At 38.4% G+C, this 24,744-nt stretch overlaps 1 protein-coding gene across 2 annotated transcripts; it reads right to left on the reverse strand.

The window, feature by feature from the left end:
• Positions 1-6,139: 6,139 nt before the first annotated feature.
• Positions 6,140-23,870, reverse strand: cbsb (cystathionine beta-synthase b). Of its 2 annotated transcripts, XM_067603806.1 has the most exons (15): positions 23,302-23,726; positions 19,302-19,664; positions 18,450-18,556; positions 14,432-14,566; positions 14,240-14,319; positions 13,958-14,162; positions 12,440-12,531; positions 11,889-12,017; positions 11,701-11,785; positions 11,454-11,559; positions 10,767-10,844; positions 10,543-10,677; positions 8,654-8,762; positions 8,447-8,531; positions 6,140-7,391 (listed from the first exon to the last, which is right to left on the reverse strand). In XM_067603806.1, the coding sequence occupies exons 2-15, from the start codon at positions 19,655-19,657 to the stop codon at positions 7,249-7,251; spliced, it is 1,845 nt and encodes a 614-aa protein (XP_067459907.1). In that variant the 5' UTR covers positions 19,658-19,664; positions 23,302-23,726; the 3' UTR covers positions 6,140-7,248. The 2 variants fall into 2 exon arrangements, with proteins under 2 accessions (XP_067459907.1, XP_067459908.1); XM_067603807.1 differs by lacking the exons at positions 6,140-7,391; positions 8,447-8,531; positions 8,654-8,762 and adding an exon at positions 8,773-9,227 and having other exon boundaries at positions 23,302-23,870.
• Between the last annotated feature and the right edge of the window lie 874 nt (positions 23,871-24,744).

A 24,744-nucleotide genomic window follows, 5' to 3' on the forward strand; every position in this document is an offset into this window, starting at 1 on the left:
AAAGGCAATATCACTTTTTTTATGCAACCTGTGGCAAGAAAGGTTGGGAACTACTTAAACATCTTGAAAGTAATTCATAACTTATGCTGTATATTTACCTGAATCAGTAACAGTTGAAAAGACGGGCATCTTGAGATTTTTTTTATGTCAATTATACTAAAATCAACCCATGAGTAATGTATTGTTTCAGGACTCTAAATAGGAAACACAAGTTTCAAAAGCTGTATCTTTTGAATGACTGAATCACTGACAGAGGGAAGAAGTGTTTGACTCAAACAAACATCACCATTTATGTGATTGTTTCCACAACAGTTGTTTCCAACTCAGTTTGATGTACTGTTTGCCTCAAGTGTCAGACTGAGACATATCATTATTACTGTGAGTTAGTAAGTAATGAAGCGCTATCTTTAGGCTTTTATGTGTTATGTGGGGTCAAGAAATGCAAGTATGAGATGAGGCTAATGTTTCTGAGATATACTGAAAATGCTAGGGTATTCCCAGAGGTGGAAAGTAAGTTAAGATTTAGTTTGAAATTCTTTTCAAACTAGAGGTGGAAATAAAAAAATTACCGAAACTAATCTCATTCGGTTCTTTTTAGATTAGTTGTCACTGACATATTTATGTAGTTTTTTCATTTTTTTCTAAGCTCTTCTAAGTGAACGCATCACGGCTCAAATGCACATCAGTACATACATCAGTAAGTGAATAAATCACTTTGTACAGAACTCTGTATAATCTGTTTGATTGATAACTCAGCAGACTCTGTCATCAGTGAGGAGCTCCACAGCTACAAGCCACTGATTCAGTAACAACGGTGGCTCACTACAGTCAGCTCAGTTTGGGGATCCTGTCTAAAAGATTTTTTTATACTGAACACCTCTATTTCAAACTTTAACTGTGACAGTTCTGGTCGTAGATGTTGGGGCTTGGATTAAGCAGGACTCAGGGACACAGCAGGTATAATGAGCTTTACAGACTCAATACAGAGCGCAGCAACAGGCAGACTACCAGAAGAAGCACATAAATCCAGAAAGAGTGCAGACAAGGGAAAGCGAGGCTGGGAGGCCAATGGCTGCAGGGGCACAATAGGCCTTTTTCACAGAAGACATTTTGACATGTCACAGCGGGAGAAGGATGTAGATAATGAAATTACACTAGTAATGGCTGAATTTCATTGCTACTTGCTTCAGATTCAGGATCCTGGTCTTGTGCATGCTGGCCTATGCTGAGTGGCTGATTAGGGCAAGTGAGGAGCAGGTTGCTGACAGGTGAGGATCAGGTGTCTGGGAAATGGTGGGAACCGACTACAGCTGGACAGGCAGGGAGTGACAGGGACAAAATAGAGAAATGATAATAAAGCTGTTGCTGTGACATCCAGAGGAGCATTTAGTCTTTCAACTGATCTGAAAGCTTTATTTCAATATTTCTGCAGGTCCAATAACTGGGGATATTTATTTTATTTTGTGTCTCTAATATTAGGATTTACAGTATTTCTGACAGGGTGTCTTCACAATGAGTTAACCTTACTGCTAAATGACCTGCTTCCTTTTACTTAAACCTGCATTAACTGATTTGTTTGGCCACTTAAAGTTAACATGGCGAGCCTGTTCGCAAACAGCTGCCCACTGTAATTACACATCCAGCCGATACAGAGCACCATTCATTTGGAGCATTATGTTTCCTTCAAATGGGGTCGTGTTTACTGTGTTCACAGAAGGAGTCCAAATGAACGTCCCCCTCTTTTGGTATTCACTATTTCAGAGGAGGACATTTTCTGAAATCTCCGAGTTCATGAGTTGTGACGTGTTGCTGGTGTTCTCAGAAATGGTGAAGACCATGGAAGTTCATTTTTCAGTGGATGGTAAGTTAATATATTGTATTTTTATTCGTATACAGTTTTTCTACATTGAGTAACAGTTAAATTACATATATATAAAAATTTGTCACCTTTGTCGTAATTTTTTGTCCTCCGCATGGCGTTAAAATACAAAGTATGTCAACATATCTTGGAAAGAAGCAAAGAATGACAAGAGAACAATGAGGAGTCTTTTAGCGTCCACGTTGCCTAGCCGTGGTTTTCTCATGACTTAACCACTTGAACGCCAAGCATATTGTGTACACAACTTCCCATGTCATAACCACAAGCTCAGAAGTTCCATTTGAAGGCAGCAATAGTTTGTTAAAATATAGTCACCGTGACGTCACCCACTGTATTGTGGACTCCTGTCTTAAAGTCACGAGTTCCACATTTTGACCGTCGCCATCTTGGATTTTTGGAGCCAGAAGTGGCCATATTTGGACAAGAGGGTGGAGCTGACCCTAACGCTAACTGCTAGCTTAATTAGCATGGTGTATTTACAGTCTATGGTGAACTGTGATAATGCTAATGCTAATTTTCGCTAGCGAAAAACAGGCTTAAAACCATTAAAACAAATATACTTACTGGAAAAACTGAACAGCCAACTCTTTAGAGGGTCTTTTAGTAAATCAGTCAAATGCTGAACAAGACTTTTTTAGGTGACCAAAATGTTATAAATGTTATAACTTTCATGAACTAAAAACACACTTTCATGAACTAAAAACACACTAAAATGACAACAGCTACAACTATGCTCCTATTCTAATCTGGGGTTGTGATATGTAACCAACATTGTCCCCCTGGTAGCAACTTGCCAAGTACAATGTAGCTACACCCTTAAGCATACAATGCTTTGTTGTCAAATTTAAATTAAATGGGACCATAATTTACAAAATGAATATCATGCTGTACTGAAGAAGACTTAAAACTAGCGATTGAGACCATAAACTCATTAGGAAAGTGTTTACTAAGGTAAAGGTAAATTCATCTTCTCATAGACTTCTATACAAACAGACTTCTTTTTGGAGCCAGTGGAGTCGCCCCCTGCTGGCCATTAGAAAGAATGCAGGTTTAAGGCACTTCCACATTGGCTTCACTTTTCAGACCTGGAGCTTGCTGATTGATTTGGATCCATGTTTCTGTCAATCTGATTAATGTACAGTAAGTCCAATGTTATAAACTTATTTTAGCCCTGTTTTGGTCACAAACTCCAGAGGAAATATCAGTCTATCTAATCAGCTTGTCACTAACTAAACCAAAACAATGAGCTGAAAGACACTATAAAGCTCTGTAGAGCTGAGGGGAACGGCAGAGTTGGGTGATTATTTTCTGTGTGTTTATCACTATGAGCAACACCTTTCATACAACTAGTCATGTTGCTTTAAATAAAAGACTTGAAGGCTTTTTCCACCAGTGTTTTTTGTACTCAGGAGGATACTTAATAACATATAAAAATAGCCAATGAGATTGTTTCTTAAAATATATATTTAAACGTAATCCTGTGCTGATGATTGGTGTATGACTGGTAGTGTCATCCTGTTGATGATGAGAGACCAGATGACCTCGTGCAAAGGACAGTCAAGGGCAGAATGATGTGTCATCTGCTGATATATTGGTTGTGCTGTGACTAGTTTGCCCCTTTGGAGTGGCCCTGTTTAATAATGGAGTTGATGGTTACAGTTTCCATATCAGCACACTGAGTGTCACCTCTGTGAAGTCAATATTCAGTGACATTGGAGCTGTTAAGTCATTTGAAACGGTTTCCCTTTTTCCTTATCGGAAATGATGGTGCGATGAAAAGACTAATAACTTGGAAAGAGTCACAGTTTGTGAGCAGGCAAAAGGTTTTCATTTCCTCATCTTACGTCAGTAATGTGATGTATTCCTTTTTGAGATGGGATGTTATGAAAGGAAATAATGCAGGAAGGAATCGCTCAACATTGTGACCAACTCAATATCCATTATGGGTTTTTGTTGTTGTTGTCGTTTTTGTGCACTTAACATGTACATTATGAAATCATTTCATTTAAAGTTTTATATAATATCAACTTTTAATATCAACTCAACAAAGACTTCTCTAAAAGTGTGAAAACACAGGTGTTAGTGTTCATGTCACTATAAACAATATTTCTCAGTGTTGTGGTAATTCTTAGGACATTAAGATTTTAGAAGACTTCATATGGAAACAGAATAATTAACAGAAATTAAAGGCTTATTAAAGATATTTCCATTGCCCATAAGGAGTAAAGGAAACCAAATAACAAAAACAGCTAATTAAGCTAATTTCAGATGTTTAGAAAGAGAAATAAATTAATTTGACAAAGTCTCCAAAAATCTGTTTGGCCCAAGAGAAAAAAAATCTTGATTGAAAATAAATTTGATGAAATCAGTTAAATGTGGTTCAGCTAATCACCTGATGACAGTAAGTCATAATAAAATGTAATGCATTTCAGTGGAGCATAGGAACGCTGTGAAGGCATTAAATTGAGCTTGAATGAAATAACGCTTTACAAACTGAACGCAGCATGGCCCTTTAAATTCTACTGAACCCAATGTCCTTATGAGGAACTGAATATATCGTACATGTTTAAGAGAACAGTTGTACTGTTTGTGTACACAGTGTAACACACACACACACACACACACACACACACACACACACACACACACACCCACACACACACACACACACACACACACACACACACACACACACTGCATGTGTCTCTGCAGCGTGTGTTAGTACTGCCTCCCTCTGGTTTCTTTGTTGTGTTACTACACATAGTGACAACAGACCAGGGGTCGTGTTCACAAACATACTGAGGATATTCTCACAGAGCTCCTAACTTAGTCTACATCTAGCAAGGAGTCCGAGCTGAGGAGTGATTTAGTAAATTTCTCAGACAACTCTGAGCAAGGAAGGAACAGAAACTTTTACCTTAGTGAGGAGGTGTGGTTGACATCAGTGCTAGGTATGACTCATTTATTTTAAATGTGTGATTGGTTGATAAAAAAAGCACTCTTAGTGATAATTTGCATAAGATGAACTGTGAAATTGATCGGCCTAATCATAGAGTTGAGTCTCTAAGACAACATCTCTGATGAATAAATTGTAAGTCATACTTCAAAAGTAGCATATGAAATGTTGAACACAGGTCTACTTGTGTAGTAGCCTATTCACATGCTGATAGTTGTTATATTTGTTTTCTTATGTGTATTTACCATAGTGGTCATTTTAGTAATTAATCTATTTGATATTAACAGAGGGGAGGAAAATGGTTCAGCTTTCATACATTTCTTTGATTGCTGGCCAGTCTATATAAGTAGCTGTGTTGGTTGGCATGTATATATTTTTTTCCAGTTAGCAGCAGATTCAAAATTTTTCCAGTTCCCAAATATCTTAGTGTTGTGATCACTTTCAGTTCTGGCATTATAGCATTAGTGCATTGGGTGGGAGATGTGAGCGCATCTCTAATGAGATCAACCACAAACATTATCCCTGCACCATCTAATCTGTAGCGTTTCATTAACTCACTGTCATTCAGCATTTGGCGAATATTTCTCCTTCCTCTTTGTCTTTCCGCCATTTTCTCCTCTGCTTAAGAAACTCTTAAGCCTCTTAAAAGTCCTTCTCCCTACTCCTAACAGCTTTTCACCTTAGGAGTTCTCTTAAGGGCTAAGATGCTTTGTAAATAATTTACCTTTACCAGGATCTAGTCTTAACTGTGAGGGGAAATTCTTAGAAAACATCATGATTATAAGAAGTTTCTTACAATTTCGTCACCTGGAGAAACCCTTTGTATGAGGAAGCTTTATGAATACGGCCCCTGATGAGGATCAGGTGATTCATGGTTTACAAATTATTAATGTTTTCTGCAACAACTTTAGAGGATTGTGGTATCTAAACTATGGTTTGCAAGACTGTCAAAAAGGAACTTCTGCACAGTGTCAGCACCGAGTTTGTTAGAGATACAACCTTTTGAACACGGACCTTCGTCAAATATATTCATGGCCAGGTGTGCATTATACACACTATCAGTTAGACTTAGAGTGGTTTGAAATTTAAGCCACTAGGTGGAGGCATTTATCCACCTGTCTGTGCTGACCTGAAGAAAAGCTGCAACCTGCTAAAATGTGGCAACATCTCTGCTTCCTCACATAATATTTTGGTTTGGGGCTCTGCTGCAAACTTTCCAGGTAATCCATAAAAAGATAAGAATGGCAGCTCTCTAAAAATATCTACAGAAAACAAGGAGAAGCCGAGAACTGTAATGCACAATACTTTATATTAATAGATGTTTCAGTTTATTTTATTTACCAATCTATTGTTTTAAAGCAAATTATTATAAATACTCAACTTGCACCATCCTTCCTTCAGCATGAACATTCACTGTTAACCTTGGAAAAAATATATCCAGTTTTCCTAGCATTTTCAACTGCATCTCATGGTCTTCCTCTGTGGATCGATGTTCAGAAGTCAACTGCCATCACTTAACCTAAGTATGGAAAATTGGTCTTGTGATAACAGGTGGTTGTATATGTGGGGGACGTTACATGAATCCGTATGCAAACACCAGACCAACCCCAGTCAAAGTCATCGATCAGGAGTCAGCACATGACTGGAAAAAGATCAAGGATGCCGTTCACTTCTGACACCAAACTCCACCTGGAAAAAGCTAGTAAGTGGACTTAATGTTATGACTTTTTTTGTCAGATCCTTCTTGGCTTCACTATAGCCATTAGAGCTACAAGTACACAGCATTTAAAACAATAACATTTAACCTAACTTAACCAGCATTATTAATGATTAATGCCATTAAAATAATTAGAATTAAATTACATTCAGTAGGTGCAAATCAAGACTCATTAAGTATGAGGCAGCCCTTTTCTATGTTTTTCTTATTGTCAACAAATTCTATGAAAAGACCAAAACTAACAATGCATTAGTCCATCTTTCAATACAATCCAACTAACCCTTCTCTGTCTGCCCCAAGATGTACAGAATATCATAAATATATTCTTTCATTTTTATAAAAGGCTCTGTAATTTCCTAAAATAGCTGGGCACTGTAGTTTTTTGCAAATGTTACTCAAACAGGAGTAAATAGTGCATTTAACGGGGACTAATTTCAGCTGCAGATTAATACAAATTTAGGGCTCCAGTGAGTTTTTACAGTAGACTCAAAATAATATATATAATATATTAATACTACATAATATTGCTTATGTGGAAACAAAGTCAAAGAATCACCTCCACAGATGGGACAACAACATATGTAGCCCCAAAACCACTGAAAACAAACATGACTTAGACTAAATCGCAGGTGCTCATGTGCTGCCTCAACAGGCGGTATCGTCCACGTCTTAAACAGGAAATGAAGTCACAGGAAATCACAGAGACGCGTCATCCGACAGTGAGCATTCAGATGACGAGTGATCCTCCCTCTCGTGTGTGGTGATGTAGTTGAGGAGGTCGATCGCTGTCACAACAGCAAACACCATCTGCCTCTGGCAAGCTGACCCATCAGCCTTATCTAGAGAGAGACAGTAGACTGCAGTTATACTGACATTACGGACTATAGCAGAAAACTGAAGAGAGATGAGCAGGATAAAAATTGACTAAAGAAGATTTCAAACACTGTTGTGGTTCTTTTTACTTTACTGAAGAACACCAGTATGTAGGTCACTGATAAGGTGCAGTGAAATATTGGCAGTCTCTTGCGTATATAAAATAAAGTATGTTTGCTAGAAAGATGCACAACTCAACATTGAACTCGTCATTTTAAATAGATGTTAAAGAGAGAAAGGATGCAAGCGAGTTATAGAGAGACAATGGAGTTCCTGTTCAAAACAGAGGACTTTAATTGAGTTACAATGACAAAAATGAAAAATCTGTCAGTGCACTTTCAAGTAGGAAGTTGGTCATAATTGTCCCAAAATTCTTCATGAAGTGTGTAGTAAATCTAGTGCTTCCTAATCTAAATCTAAATCTAAATTTTATCAACTTTTTTAAACTGAAAAAAACAATCTCATCTCCTCTGGGAGTTTGTTTTTGGACTGTAACTAAACAGTAGGAAATTATTACAACTTAAGATTTTTAGCAACATGGATATGCAGCTACAACAGCAATGATTTGTGTCTCTTACAACCTAAAATGCATTTATTGCATCTCCAGTGTCTTCCACTAGAAATATGATTATATTATTATTGAAATATTTGTGTTTTTAAGCGCCAATAAGGACACATCATGGAGGAGAGCATGGAAGGTAGGGCTGAAACTATTTTCATTCGATTAATAATCGTTTGTCATTTTCTTAAGCAACACTGTCAAATGTGATTGTTACTTTTCTTGTCTTTTCTTATGCAATAGTAAATTGAACATCGTTGGGTTTTAGTTAGTCGGATAAAAGAGGCAAATGAAGATGTCATCTTGGGCTCCTGGAAACTGTGACTTTTCTGGCACTTTTCACTATTTTATAGCCCAAACTACTCTCATTTCCACTCAACCCTCTGTTATCTAATATCAAATAAAGGCAAAAATGCCACAGAAAATGATATAAAGAATAATACAAAAAATTAGGTATCTTACACCAGGTATGATCATAAACCACAAGGGCAAAGTGGTCCGTTTCAAGGATATGGGACAGCTTCCCCAGGTGGTCTGTCAGGAGCACCTGAGGGCACAAGTGTAAGGGGATTAGTGCACAAATATGTTAACTTTATATGCATATCATGTCCAGTATGCATGCCTGTCATCCATGTGACCACACACTCATGTTTGTGCTCACAAACTGACCTGTTTGAAATGCTTGCAGAGCACCTTGCTGACAGCATCTGAGAGTTTGACCTTCCCAGACAACACAGAGGACAAAATGTTCCCCAGCGTCACCATTCCCTGGATCCCACTGTGCAAACACACACATACACACACAGAGGTGACAAATACAAGGGGAAATTACAAGTCAGAACTGGACTTGGTCATATTGCATGATTTTTCTCAATAAATTGAAGGTTGTGTGTATAATGGGAAAAAAACAGATTAAAATAAAGTTGGTCTGAAGTGTCTATGTGAAGAAAACACTGAAATCCTCACTTGGCTATTTGGTATGCACTTTTGAGACGGTTCCTAACTTCAGTTTTTGTTTACTGTCACGGCATGCACACAATATCAGATAATGTGGTAAAAATAACACCTGTGGAACATCAGTCAAACTCTATCCTGCACTGCCCAACATTTCACACACACACACAGAGGGAGAGTGAGGTAAGATGAGCCAGTGGGTAAGTTGACCCACCTCCTGTATGTAGGCATGTGTGCATGTTTTGTCATGTGGCCATAAATTCAGGAAGCACCGATCATGTCTATCTCGCTGTGATGGAGAGAAGCACATGAGAGAAGTAGTAAAACCATGTGAATCACTTAGCTAAAAATTAGCCTGAATTGCTAAGCTATGCCATTTTTCCCAAAATGGTGTTATGGGGCAAAGTGAGCCACAGGTTATGGGGTAAATTAAACTGTGGTTCAACAGTTCAATGCAAAAGCTATCATGCCAAGAACCTACAAGAGAAAATCCAACTGACATTCAACACCCTTTGAAGAGATGGAGAGAGCAGCAGATCCATCATATCAGTGGCAAAAGACAGAAATATTGACATGTCTTAAAAAGAAAGAGGTAAAGGAAGTAAAAACAGTAGGGTACAGTGGAACAGCAGAAGCAAAGAGGGTCCTCACAGAGGAGGTAGAGAAGGAGCTTTCAGATCATATCAAGAAGCTGGCTGATCAGTTCCATCGCCGTACTCCAATAAATACTGTGAACTGAGAGAAAGAAACAACATTCCTGACCCCAACAACTGGACAGTAGGTTGGCAAAGGCTAACTTGTGTTGTGTAGTTATAGCCGACTTTTTTAGGTCAAGGTTGGCACAAGAATTTTATGGCACACCACCGTCTCTCCACCACTGGCTATCGTATGCCTGAAGCGACATCTTTGGGAAGGGCTTCTGCCTTCAAAGTGGTTGGCACAACCTTTGTATTCAAGGAAAATGATTTTTCCCACTTAGTGATGAGTTGAAGAAACTACCTCAACCTCTAAAGGCTGGAGGATCTGCAAGGAAGGAGCAATCGTTCATTTGTCCCTGCAACCTTTATGAACGCATTGTTGAATAGTTGTTGTTGGTTGTTAAAAGGTCTTAAAAAGTCAGATAGTCAGTTCACCCCCAATATGGCTCAACTGACCCCTAACCTGGGGCAAGTTGATTTTCAGGCTCCTTTGTCATAGATGTATTCTTACAATTCCATTTGATAGGAGACACCTTTCTTCATCTTCTTCTCTCATTTTGCCTTACCTTGAGGGCTGCATACATAAAAACTAGCTCATCCCACTCATATACATACACATATGAAAACTGATGAAAAACTTTTGAGGATTTGAACGCTGAATGTCTAAATATCTAAGTACACCATTTTGGCAAATATGTATCATGAAAAGTCATTTGCTTTTGCTTTCCTGCTTTGGATACCAGCAGTTCATATTTGCACTGTACACACAATCACTTGGACGAGTCCAATATTGAAGAGAAAATATGAATATTACTGCCAAAGTTTAGATGCTATTTACATCTGTTCATATCCAAAAAATGTATTGATTTACATCCCTAAAGTACAAATATTTCTGAAGACATGTACCCTGACTCATCAACGACTGGGGCCTGGTCAACTGCTTTCTCCTTCAGGATCTCAATGGTTTTCTGACAGGACACAGACGGTAAGATGGTGAGGGGGGCCGACAGATGTAGACACTGGACAGTCAGGTTGTACCACCTTACAGAGAGAGAGTGAGACAAATGTGTTATTTAACATCTGTGGTTTGGATTAGCTGCCTGATTATGTAGAGTAGCTGACCCTCTTACCAGGGTTTGAAATCCATGGGAGGCTCCGGGCTGAGGAAGCCCTTCTCATACATCCACTGGTCACTCAGGAACTTTGACCTTAAGGCAAGATGACCAGCAATGAGTGTGAACAGATAACAAAGCAAAGTCAGCCTGGTTTCAGACACATTTCACCATCCTGAGGGTTCTGATAAGGCTTGAACCTGAAATTCATCAGGTTTGTGTTATTTGTGGATTTAGCTGCAAAATTTGGAGAAAGTTTTGAGCATTGTGTTCTCACACAAAGGTAAAGTGGTGTGTCTGTTGATTTGTTAAGCAGTTGCTTGCTGCTTTTTGTTCTGATTATTTTAGGATTTGCTTTATCAGTTGAGGAGAGCTTTTACAACTTTGTGCATGTCGTGTCCTGGTGGGCAAGGGGTTTAAGATGCTGACGGTGAAATTGCAACATCCATAGCTCGATGGGGATGTTTGGTGCTTGTCATCTGCTTGTCACTTCTACACTGAATGTTATCAAAAGAAAGGAGTTTTTCTGTTTGTGGGTGTCTGTGTGTCATGAATAACATTAGCATTGCCTCTTGTTTTGATATTTAATCTCACTTCATCATGGTGGATAGTCAGATTATAGCAGTAAACTACCCTGTGAGCAGATGAGACTCTCATTGCACTGTATCAATGAGAGTATCCGTCATCGTGACCTCTATCTCTTACATGTAGTTGCGGACAGAGTCGGCCAGGATGACCACACAGCGCTGGCCCTCCTCAAGCTGCTGAGCCATCTTCACTGCTGCTGCCATGACTGAGCCGGAGCTGCCACCTGCAGTAAAAAAAGGCAAATAATGAAATACATAGTTAGAGGGAACTAACAAAAAAGGATGTTCAAAACCTCCACACAACAATGCAGTAAAATTTTCCTGGGAAACCAATACTATCAAGGGTATCAGTGACATGAACTTACCACACAGGAGACCCTCCTCTCTGATGAGTTTGCGTGACATGATAAACGCCTCCTTATCAGTTGATTTATACCACATGTCAATAAGCTGCATGGAATTGTAAGAGAGAGGGAAACAGGAGTAAGTAAGTTATAAGAGTAAGTAGGCGACATTTGCATGCACAGATGTACACGTGCACAAACACACTCACAGATCTGTCCAGCACTGTGGGGATAAAGTCATATCCGATGCCCTCCACTTCATACGAAATCTTGTTTTCATTCTGATCTGAGTTGTCTGATCCAATCAAAACGGAGCCCTCAGGGTCCACAGCAACTATCTAAAACAAACAAGACAACAGTGTTAAGACTACCAGGCTCAGTAGTGTTTGTATAAGCAGGAAATACGTGCATGGGTCCACTGGTTTAATCGTAAAAGTCCAGCATATGATGTTAAGACTTTGCAGCATTACCAGGCTCAGTAGTGTTTGTATAAGCAGGAAATACGTGCATGGGTGCACTGGTTTAATCGTAAAAGTCCAGCATATGTAGTCTGGGTAGTTAAGAGGAAGCACTAGTACTATATGAGTTGTTGTTGAATTAAAAACCTTTCTACCTTATGTCAAAAAGACTGTACCCAAACAACAGTAACCTCATCTGCACATCACGTCATCCACACAAAGCTCTCAAATCATGGCCATAGATTTAGTGAAATAAAATTCATTCAAAGAGGTTCTTAATCACAACAGATTGTGTTCCTTGCCTTGATATTGGGGCACTTCTCCTTCAACTTTCGAGCAACACCAGTGAGTGTACCACCTGTGCCAGCTCCAGTCACCAACATGTCCAGTTTACCTGAAAGAAAAGGCACATTTTCCTTTCTGATCTGCAAAAAGGCATTTGTTATTGGGTAACAGCAAACAGTCATGCAGAGTATGTTTGCTGAATTCTTTTCACAGAGCAAGTGTGAAAACTTTTGAATATTATTAAAGTAATATTTTTGTGGTGCACAGACATTCATGTCTCCCTCTGGATGAATTGTGATAACTTTGATGGTTCTCTTACTTTTCATCTAGTGCCATCATCAGATCAAAATTTTAATTTGTTGTCAATGACCAGATACCTGCAAGACTAATGATAGTTCAATCAGCCTCAGCTGTACTTGTACTTGTGTTAAGTGCTAATTAGCGAATGTGAGTATCACGGGGTGAACATGGTAAACATTATACCTGCTAAACATCAGCACGTTAGCATTGTCATTGTGGCCATGTTAGCATTTATTCACAAATTTAGCATTTAGCTCAAAGCACTACTGTGCCTAAGCATAACATTACTGTAGATAGCTCAGTCTTAAGTTTTTACGATTATGCAACTATATTATATGACTTTCATCAAATTATCCAACTAATAAATAAGTTCAAAGTTCAAGTATTTTTGTCACTCAACCGCACATGAATTAATAAAAGTGATATAAACATCGTCTACAGGGTCCAGTGCAATTCAAACATACATATGAGCAAAAAAACAACACACAATGAATATATATCTAAAAAAACAAATACAGAACTCTGTGTCCCTGAGTAGTAAACTAAATTAAAACATAGTAGATAAAAAAACTTAGAAGGCAGGTCCCTATTGCACATTCTGTATATAATATATTTATATAAATAAGCATTCAAGTTGCAAACATGTTGGTTATGGCTGATTACAATATAAACCGATCAGTTTTAACTTTGGTCATCTGTTCTACATTTACAAAGAAGACACAAAATATTAAAGCTTCCTTACATTTTACCTGACGCACATATTCAGCCAGACTGTCAACTTTGATTACAAACAGAAATAATATCTATCAATCTATAGACATGCCGTTCCATTAACTAAAGGCATCACATTAAACAAGAAAAATACACCCTCATCCATGGGTGGGGTGCATGGTTAGAAATAAAAAAAGCCTTTAATGAATATGGGCTAGTACACTTTAACAATGCACCAATTTGTATCAGCATGTGCTGGTTTTGAAAAGATTGTTTCCTCTTTAAAATAATTTATTTTTCCCTCCAAGAAAATGTAAACTGCCAGCCTTGTTAAAACTCCCCAATGAAATCTTAAAACGATATCCAATATGCTGGACTAAAGAGCCAGAACAACAAAAGGACATCACTAAGGTACAACATACTGTATGGATTGCACTGTGTATCAAAGAATATACTTAAAATTGATTTTTATCTTTCAGTTCTTCCAAAAGCAACAACAACAAAACAGAATCTTAAGCACAAACCGTCACACTGCTCCAATATCTCCTCAGCTGTAGTGTCATAGTGAGCCAGGGGGTTGCTGGCGTTACGATATTGGTCGAGGATGTGCGAGTTGGGGATCTCATTCTTTAGACGCCACGCCACACCCACATGGGATTCTGGTGAATCAAAAGCTGCAGAAGTAGGAGTACGCACTATTTCTGCTCCGAGAGCTCTCAACACATTCACCTGGAACATCAGAGTTGAATTAGCCAAATGCATCAGATAGAACTGATAAAGTCGTGATCATGAAAAGAGCTGCTTACCTTCTCCAAGCTCATCTTCTCAGGTATGGTGATAATGCAGCGGTAGCCTTTCACTGCAGCAGTCAAAGCAAGGCCAATACCTGCAGGCAGCCAGAGGAGGTTTTGCCTGTTGTTTGCTTCTACAACTTTCTTAATGTGAAATTAATGTTTTCTTCACATCTTGAATGTTTGTCTTCTGTACAATAAAGGTACCTGTGTTGCCAGAGGTGGGCTCAATGATAGTGTCTCCTGGTTTGAGGATCCCAGCTCTCTCAGCGTCTTCCACCATCCGCAGGGCGATCCTGTCCTTCACGCTGCCTCCTGCATTGAAGAACTCACACTTGGCCACTAAACACAATCACATGTAAGAAAATATTATGTCACTGAGTGTGTTGAAGTTTGACTCAGAGTCTCAAAAGATCATGTGATGGATGTGAAATAAATTCATTACTTTATTTTATTTTCAAATATTGGGACTTAACCACTCTGCAAGATAAAAATCCATTGAATTAACATTGTGTGAAAAGGTTGCTTCCAACTATTTTGACTCGACTCCATTTCCCAATATTAACATTTTTTTGTTAATTAAATAATTAATTTCAGTGAATCTGGTTATAATCAGGCTACACAAATAACAGAGCAGAAGATTTTTTACTTTGTGTAGTTTAATTTCTGTTAAAATGTCAGAAAATGGTGAAAAATGTTGATCACCGTTTCCCAAAACCTGAGATGACATCCTAAAATGTTCGTGTTTTGTCCCGACCAACAGTCCACAACCCAAAGGTATCCAGTTTGTTATCATAGAGAACTAAAGAAACCAGAAAATATTCACATTCAAGAAACTGGAACCAGAGAATTTGGGCTTTTTTATTTTAAGAAAACATTTTTTTCTTTAAAAAAAATGACTCAAAATGATTAATAGATTACCAAAATAGCTGGCGATTAGTTTTCAGACAATAATCTGGTCCTGAATACCACAAAAACCAAGAAGACTTTGTGGACTTTAGGAGATCTAGGAAGACCACACACCCACCTCTCCACATAAATGGTGAGGAGGTGGAGAGTGTCAACGACATCAAATTCCTGGGAATCCATATAACAAAAGATCTTTGATAGTCCCATAACACCTCCCACCTGGTGAAGAAATCTCAACAGAGGCTTTTCTTCCTAAGAAAACTCAAACTGGCCAAACTTCCCCCTCAGCTCCTTATAAACTTTTACAGAAACACCACAGAGAGTATCCTCTGCTACTGTGCTATGGTGGGTGTGGTATGCCAGCTGTACCGCCGAGAACTGGAAGGACTTGGTCTGGGTGGTAAAAACGACACAGAAGATTGTGGGAACTGTGCTCCCAAACTTGGGCACAGTGTATGCTAGCTGTCCACACAAGACGGCTAGCAACATCGGTAAGAATCCAACCCACCCAGGTCTGTTTGTCCCCTTGTCATCAGGGAAGAGATACAGAGTCATCAAAGCCTGAACAAACAGACTGAAGAACAGCTTTTTCCTCAGAGCTGTAGCCTCCATCACCCCCCATCCTCCTATATCTAAATATTACCCCACCACCACTGCTGCTAATGCACTCCAACACTTTATTACATACATCTAACTTGTTGTGCAACACCTTTTTATTATTAATTATCTATTATCTTGTTCTCTTGTTTTTATCTTGTTCTCTACTGCTACTGGTCACTGAGTTACCAAACGTAATTTCGTTGTGTGCCTACAATGACAATAAAGTGTCTTATGTCTTTCTGTTGATTGACTAATCAATTAATCGCCTAATTGTTTCAGCTCTAATTGAGTCATCTAAGCAGCACGTGGCTGGTTTCGTTGTGGAGGGAAGGGTAAAACTGTTCTGCAGTAAATGACATTCTGTTAAAGTTGGTGCACTCATGGCTGTGCCCGCACATAAATCATTATCAGCAGTAACAGAGAATCTTATATTAATGTATCAGTCCAGCTCAGCCTATAGTAACCTGAACAGATGTAGGATACAGTTAGGCAGAGCTGAGAAGGTAAAAGAATAGAGTCTCTTGTTGTTTTTAACTGCTCAGGATTTGTGTTTTGTTTCATTAAAGTCCTCCTCCACTCCAAAATTTGTTTTGGGACAGGCATGTACAACCATGATTTTGTTAAGTCACTAGTTTAGAAGCCAATCATGGTCCAAAATGCAAATTACAGGAATATGATGTGGGGACCTGAATCCACCACTTTTGAAATGAAAAATATTTGCATATTTGTTGATTCTGGATTTTTTAACGAGTATTTGTATATGTCTTAAAACATGTCTGGAGGGGGTCAATAATATTTTTGTTGATAGACAACACCTTTTTTGTACATACTGTACTCTGGTCTGTTTACAGATCTGCTTCTTTAACATTTCACACACATCCACTGCACTTTATATGGGATGGCAGCACTGAACACTAAAGTTTATCTAATCAGCATGCTACATTTATATAATCCTTTTTCACAGAAGACATTTTGAGGTCAAATGAATGATATCTGAATTCAGGTTGGCTCACAATCACAATGTCATGGTTAATTAGGATTATTAGTAACACTAACTGTGTTTCCTACAATGACAAATCAAAATGACTGCTGTGAAAAAGGCCTTTAAACTGTCTACACTGGACTTCGCTTTACAACACCAGTCAACCAGACCAGTGCAAATCAGATTATGGAGGATGACTGAACTGAACTAATGTTGGACATCATATTTGTGGAGTGTGGGGTTGTCCAAAGGTCCTCTCACCCACACCTGCCAACTACTACTCATCTGGGACGGCTACAATTAAATCTGGAGTGAACTACAGAGTAATCCCTGTCACGTGAAAACCATTTACGTATCGAAACAAGATCCTTTGTCTAATTAAGCCATGAGAACAAACCAGAGCTTCACTTTCATCAGTTCACAGGAGTGTAAAATGACATTTCTTAGGAGGCTTAAACTGATGGTTTTGGCAGGTTTCATCCTCAGTGAACCCAAAAACCTCACCAGGCTGCCAATACAAAACAGTGCAGCTGAGGAAGTATGCTGTACTGCATTAAAAATAAATGCTTTTCATTCTTTTCAAACTCAAAGACAAACGACTTTTTCTCTTAATGATTTCCAGATTCTGAACAGTTCACCAGGTGTCACCCTATAGTCACAACTCTCTTCCTCATTTCAGTTTTAATTGTGGCTGTGTTTTACTCTATTGGCTATAAGAACAACAGGTCTTTCTTTTTCACCTCAACACCCATGGGAAACCAATACCTCAGACAAAACCCCAACAGTCACACGGTGGGGAACATAAGGCCACAAGCTACATGATACCTGAATGTTCCCTTCTTAACAGGTAAGCAGGGAGCCAATAGGGACACTGTGGTATCAACAGTCCTTAAGAAAAGCAGTGGCGGCTCTTCCGCTTGCACGTATCAAATTAATGTGTTTGTCTGCATGCCTTATTCCCTGAAAGAAGCCTTGTTTTTCTGGTGGTATGCCAGCTAAGACTACCAATCAAATCAAGCCGGCACTTTTTCCCCCACTCTCAAATTTCTTGCTGTTCCAAGAAGGAGAACAATAAGGCTGTTTTTCAGAGACAGGAAAACAACATTTTACTGTCCCGTCCTGTTCATCTTCTCTAGCTATGTGCGTAATAAGTATGCAGACAAATTTACATGACTGAGGCAACCAGTCACACCTCCGAACAACCTGTAATAACTCTTACAGGTTGTTCAGAAGTGTGACTGGTTGCCTCAGTCATGTAAATTTGTCTGCATACTTATTACGCACAATCTGTATTACTATTACGCACAACTTGTAAGACTTATTACAGGTTGTTCCAGGTAACAAACATGAATACAGGGTGGACAAAATATAGATACATAGATAGTGGTTTTAAAATTAAGGTGTTTTGTAAAAAGATTTTGTATAACTATAAGCAAAAACATTCCTCTTGCAACTGATTAATAAGTACAGCATCAACTTCTCATATCTTTTTTGGATGTTTTTGACCTTTTCACAACTTATAAGTGTATTATCACTACAGCATTGCACTTGCATTGATTGGTTATTACTATACCATAAATGGAAAACTGTCTACAGGTGTCAGACCAAAATAATTGTACACCATTTTATGTTAAAATAATTTTGTGTAAAGAGTTAGTTGTGCAAATATTTGCATTTTTCTGTTATTGATACACAAGCACATGTGGGTGAGTCCACATGAAAGTTTTTACTCACAAATCTCACACTTGAGTCCAAACTCCTGAGGGATTTTGTTCAGACGAACCAGAGGTGTGTCCCCAATTTTCCCGAGGATGTTGGGGAGGATTCTGGGGGTCTTGATGCTGAGATGGACAGAAGAGAAAATACCCATGAAAAAGTCACCAGCTGTGGCGTGTAAATGCAGCATTCTTCACATGCTCACCTTTACCTGATCACAGTTTTAAAAGAGTGTGAACCTATCCTTTAATAATGATATTTGAGTGAGCTGTGAGAGCACCAAGGTCTTATAGGTCTTTTTCGAGTGATACGTTTTGATTTGTCATAGCACAAAAAACATGGCTGTAATTAATAACACCAAGGTGTATTTCATTTTGGTGAGTCAGCTCCAGGGTCCCGGACTATGGATGCTGGTTCACTGAAACACTTAATGGAACTAGTTACAGCTGTGCTTTTCCTCCAATGACAGGTCAAAATATCAACTATGAAAAAGGTCTTTAGTACATACTGGCACAGGAATGACTCGCTATCACACCTTAATTAAGACATAGCTAATTTTGCCTCTCCACCTATGACATGCAAGAAATTTTAGCATCCTAAATACACTGATCATGGGCAATAAAATACACTGCTTATGTAAACTGATGTGTGCATATACCATATGCTATAAGGTACCAGCAAAGTGAACCTATCCCAACAGAGCAGTATGAAGAAGATGTAGCACGACCATGCATGTAGCATGAACAGCACAGTTGTTACTGAAAAGAGTTTTGTTACATGCTTTTCTTACACTTTAGTCCTGCTTCCAGCGTTAATTAATGCCAACAAAGACTGATTTAGTTTGAGAGTTTTCATTATTATGAGTCTTACCTTGCTGGGTGGCTGTGAGGTGACTCTGAAACAGGTGCTCCCAGGCTCCAGGTACATCTGCTGGGCAAATCAGGTCGGATCCAGTTCCTCTCATCATCAGCCTCTTCTCTGTTCTCCAGCTCACTCTCACTGTTTTCCCCACTCTCACAGCGTGATTCATCCTGAACCTTGGGACAGTCCTGTTCTCTATTTACAGATAACTTGTGACCATGGGTGATAGTTATGGCGTCTCCATCAACATGAGTCTCACTGGAAGACTTTTGACCCAGAGTGACATCTGCATTTATCAGGTTAGCTGCATGTGGGTAAAGAGTAGGAACACCTTCCGAAGCTGCATTACCAGAAACAGAAGGCATGGCTCACCTAAAGGGAGATGGGACAGATATTACAATCACACATGCACATAAACACAGCCTTCAGATTTTAATGAATAAATAGCAATCTGCTTGAATCTGGCTAAAGATTACACGCATTTAAGTGTTTTTGGTCTGGTCAAGAAGTGAATGAAATTTCCACAGATTTCAGGAAAATAATATAGACAGCATCAAAATGGCCTTTTACACTTAACTGGTTGTATATAACTTTTCCTGTTGGTTAAAATCCGACTGAAATTACATTTAGTCATCCAGTTTTGTATTCAAATAATAATTATTTTAAATTTAGTGACAATAGTTTTTTATCATTAAAATGAAGAAATAAAGGTATTTGGGGAAATATCAGAAATACGCATTTTCTGTCTTGGCAGCTGGAGTGTGTCTGGCAGGCTGCCAGAGTGCTGATGTTACACTGTACGAAACAAGAGACAAAGGAAACAAACTTGTGCTGTGGCCTACATGACATGGGCAGATAGCAGGCTATTAGCAGTGGTATTGAAGAGGAGGAACCACACCAGCATCTGACCAGACCGAAGTGACATTTGCAGCAAATTAGCTAACTAGCCTGTTAACTGATGTTAGTGGTGCACTTTCCCCCAATGAATGTTTGTTTGGTGGCTCGTTCAACAAGATAAGGTGCAGGACAAGACGTGTATTCATGTTTGTAAGTTAGATAAGAAGGAGACTTTAGCAGGAAAGCTAATGTGAGTTGTTGTTCAGAGTCTGTGTTGTGTAGCAGGATGCTATCAGGCTCAGTGTGACCGTCTGCTCTGCCTATGATGGCAGCTATGATACACTTTCTGCAAATATGGTTCAAATTAATCAATTGAAAGATAGAGGGCGTCATCATGAACCAAAAAAATATAAATTTCTCCTTTTTACATTTTTTTCTCAAAGGAGAACACATGACAATTATCAGATCAGATATGTATGCTGAAGCAGACAAAAAGCATGCAGTTTCAGTTGGACTTAAAAAAGAGAAAAATGCAAAAGAAAGAGGAAAAAACATGTTGCAGTTAAAGCTGCATTGATTGAGGTTTTGGCCACTTTGGGGCAATGTAAACATTGACACATTATCACCCTATAAAGCAGTTATTGCAACAGTGTAATTAAACAATTATCTATTTACACATCCAACAGACAAGGAGCAACATTAGTATTAATTTGCAGTCATGTTTCGACCAAACTTGAGCACAAGAACTCTCCTTTTAGCTCAGTTTTGGTCTTCATTGATTCCTATTTAAAACATTGATGGTTCCTGGAGGATGAACCCTATAATGACTTTTCATCTAGCGCCACCATGATGATGATGTTTGTGGTTTTGAGCAAAATGTCTCAACAACTATTGGATGGATTGCCATGAAATTTGGTACAAACATCCATGTTCCTTTAGAATTAATTGCAATATCTTTGGTGATCCCTTGACTTTTTATCTAACACCATCATCAGGTAAAAACTTTCAGTTGGTCCAATAATTTGGTTTATGACCAGATACCTGCAAAATACCATTCCCATCAGTCTCACATGTATGGTAGTTTGTGTTTAGTGCTAATATGCAAATGCTAACATGCTAAAAAGTTCAACTAAATTGCTGATAAACATCAGGATGTTAACATTGTCATTTTGAGCATGTTAGCATGCTGACATTAGCATTTAGCTCAAAATATCATTAAGTACAGCCTCACTGAGCCGCTAGCATGGCTGCAGACTCTTGTTGACTCTGCAGAGTTTTGGACATGAATGGAAGGCCAGCAGGCTTGTTTAAACAGGTTTTTCCTGGTGAACTGTATGATGAGTGTCAAGGTACCAGGCCTTCAAGACATGACTTTTACCGCACAGCACAGTGTTCATAAACTGTAGCAGTTGTCCCATATCTGGTGGGAAATGATGTCGCCATACATGCAAACATACTGCAGCTCTGTTTGATGAGTCAAGTAATAATGAAGAAACACCAAAAAACTAAAAGAGCAACAAAGTGGTTGGTATTAACACAAACTTTTGTTGGATTACAGCAATTACAAGCAGACACCTTGCCAACCAAATAGTCCTAACAGATGTCACAGAGGGATGTGTCCTCCAACAGATACCCTGTACCTAGCAGATCCCTCAGATCCTCTGCAGCTGGACTCCTTGTTGTCCCAAGGATTTCAACAAAAACACATGGGGAGACAGCTTTTAGTCTCTGGAACAATCTGGCTGAGGATCTGAAGGACTCCACCTCTATGGACATTTTTAAGAGAAACTTCTTAGTTTCTTTTTAGCCTGGCTTTTACTGAATTTGTTGTGCCTTTGCTCACCTCTGTTTGTTTGCTTTTGTCGCATTGTCTTTCGGTCATGTGAAGCACATTTGGCTACAACCACTGTATTAAATGTGCTATAAACATAAAGATTGATTGATTGATTACAGCTCATTAGTGTTGATTAAAAAAACTTTGTTTTCATGGGAGAATCATTCAAATGCTCAAATGTCACTGGAGCACTCAGACAGACAACATAACAAGGACTCATTAATGTCATGAAGGTTGGTTCTGATTGGTTGACATAAAATACATTAAATTAACTGTATGTACTATTATCCCTGACATGGTGATTTTTTAAATCATCTTGCTTATTGATAGTGTCGTGGAGCTCTACAGGAGATATAAGCCACATGCCAATAAAGGCCAAATCATTATTCAATAATCAATTAATGATCATTTATGCCAAACAAAAAGTCATCTGGTGAAATTCACGCACACTTTTTATTTCTCTGATGTTTTCACATCACAAACGATAAACAACAGCATTAAACAAACTGGTAACAAACTGTGGCCAGTAACAAACTGGCCAGAGTTTCACACATTGACCATACACAGTCCAGCCGTATGCTAGGTTTTGACCTAGTCTTCTTATTTGTCTTGTGTCCCGCAGACTAACTTTAATAAAAATAAGTATCTGCTCGACATGTCAAGAGACTATTATGATAATGCTGTCAGGATCATAAGTAGACCTACTGCTAAAGATACATTAAACACATTGATTCAAGTACAGTGGTTTTAAATGCAAGACTACAGCTGTTTTGTTTTTGCACTGGATTTGTTATCATAAGTTATATTCAAGACGAAGTGAAACAAAGTGATCATTCATAAAAGTATGGATAAAATAATACATTTAAAAAATAATAATAATCCGTCATTAACATATTTCGATAATTACGGTAACTTATCCGGTAATTAGTTTTAGTTTCGTTTTAGTTTTGGTGATTTCATTTAGGTTATGCATTTATTATAACATCAGGCGAACATCTTCTGTGTCAATTATCAGTTTAATGATATTTTTTTATTTTACATTAATTCGCAAATTGAATGCAACTGCGACATTAATGAAGAAAAAAATCCGGATGTTTCGTCACAGTAACCTGATAACAGTGATGAAATAAAAAATGATGCAATAACTGCGGAACATAACACATATCCATCTGAGGATGCTGTGGCATTTAATCCTGACTGGTAAGTCAAACGGTTACTTTAAAAAAAAATATATGCTACATGTAGATCAAGAACAACAGTGTCTGTGCAGCCCAGTGATGCAGGTGCTGAATCACTATTAATAAACATGCTAAATGCTTTTCATTGTCGTGCACTCACCTGTACGTCAGCCAGCGTCTAGTCAACAGCAGCTGCTAAGGTCAAAGACTGACTGAGCCTCCTACCAGCAGACACAGACCGGAACAATCCACATCCACAAACCCTCCCTGCACTGATGGACGTGGGGCAGTTTCTACTCTTTATTTTCATACCTTCACTCTCCAATCAGCACTCACTGACTCACACAACCACTAACCAGTTAAACACCAGTGTGGGAAGAATATTTCAGCTTCTTTACTGAAGTGAAAAATAGCAACACCACTGTGTATAAATAGTCATTTACATGTAAAAATCCTGCATTCATAATTTAATTAAACACAAAATATTATCAGCAAAGTGTGATTAAAGTATAAAAAGTACTGGATTATTATTACTGATGCATTTTTATGTAGCCGGTGGAGGTGCAGCTAATGTAAGAACAATTTATTTGATTCATTCTTGGCACTTTCTTACATTATGTTTTCTATTGCTGGTTCCTTGTTTTATAGTGGGAGAAATGGGCAGCACCTCTGATAGGACCACAGAGCAGCAGAGCAAAAGAGGAAACAGGATGCATGATTTCTGTTTGCTTGAGTGTGAGGAAAAAATAAACCACAAGAAAAATGGAAGACAGACATCAGACTTGCATCAGTGGCTTATTGATTTCAAATTTGTTAGATTTAGATTATGGACAAATAGCCACTGCAGGTAGTTTAATCTATTACATCATATTTTAAACTGATCGTATGTTTTAAATGTAAATTCTTAATCTGTATAGTAACTATAGTTGTTAGATAAATGCAGTGGAGTGTGAAGTACAATGTTTCCGGCTGAAATTCAGTGTGGTGGAAGTATTAAGTAACTCAAAATCATGCAGTACTTGTGTGAATGTGTTTCATAACTGTAAATCGCAAGTCACCATCTCTTAACAGCACAAAACATCCAAGTTTTAAATGTTAACTTCTGTAGATATTCTCCTGCACACAATAACATCTGGGAACATTTTTATCTTACAGTTTCTCAGTTAGTAGCTTTTTCCTATAAAAATCCTCCATTAAAAACACAAATACAGTTATTGTACAGTTTGTCATAGGATTAGTGTAGTTCCTCAAGTAGCAATTGTACGGCAACTTCCTGAACACAAACTATATGGAACCAAATCATGGCCGACCTTCCTCTTTACAGTTTTCTGGCCTTTGATACGTGGTGGAAACCTCCCAAAACGTCTGTCTCAGAGAGAAATGTTCTGGATAGATAAGGTAAATGCAATGCTCCCACATGGTCTAAATGACTTCTTTACCTTTAAACCTTTTATTTAATGTCTAGTGTTGAATTGTCTTTTAAAAAGCTCCTAACTTGGCCTCGCTGGTTTCAGATATTACTATCAATGCAGAACTAGTAGCTGAGTGTTGTTTTGTTTGTGGGTGGGTGTGGATGTGGAGGGCCTCCTCTCAGGTGTAACTG

Source organism: Thunnus thynnus, chromosome 11, assembly GCF_963924715.1.
Source record: "Thunnus thynnus chromosome 11, fThuThy2.1, whole genome shotgun sequence".
Taxonomy (NCBI): Eukaryota; Metazoa; Chordata; class Actinopteri; order Scombriformes; family Scombridae; genus Thunnus; species Thunnus thynnus.

What these genes read in the sequence shown, in the direction of transcription:
- cbsb (XM_067603806.1), bottom strand. Translation starts at nt 19,657, where the DNA reads ATGCCTTCTGTTTCTGGTAATGCAGCTTCGGAAGGTGTTCCTACTCTT. An exon ending in GCCCACCTCTGGCAACACAG is followed by an intron (nt 14,320 to 14,431) that starts GTACCTTTATTG and finishes GGCTGCCTGCAG; the next exon opens with GTATTGGCCTTGCTTTGACT. An exon ending in GATATTGGAGCAGTGTGACG is followed by an intron (nt 12,532 to 13,957) that starts GTTTGTGCTTAA and finishes CTTTTCTTTCAG; the next exon opens with GTAAACTGGACATGTTGGTG.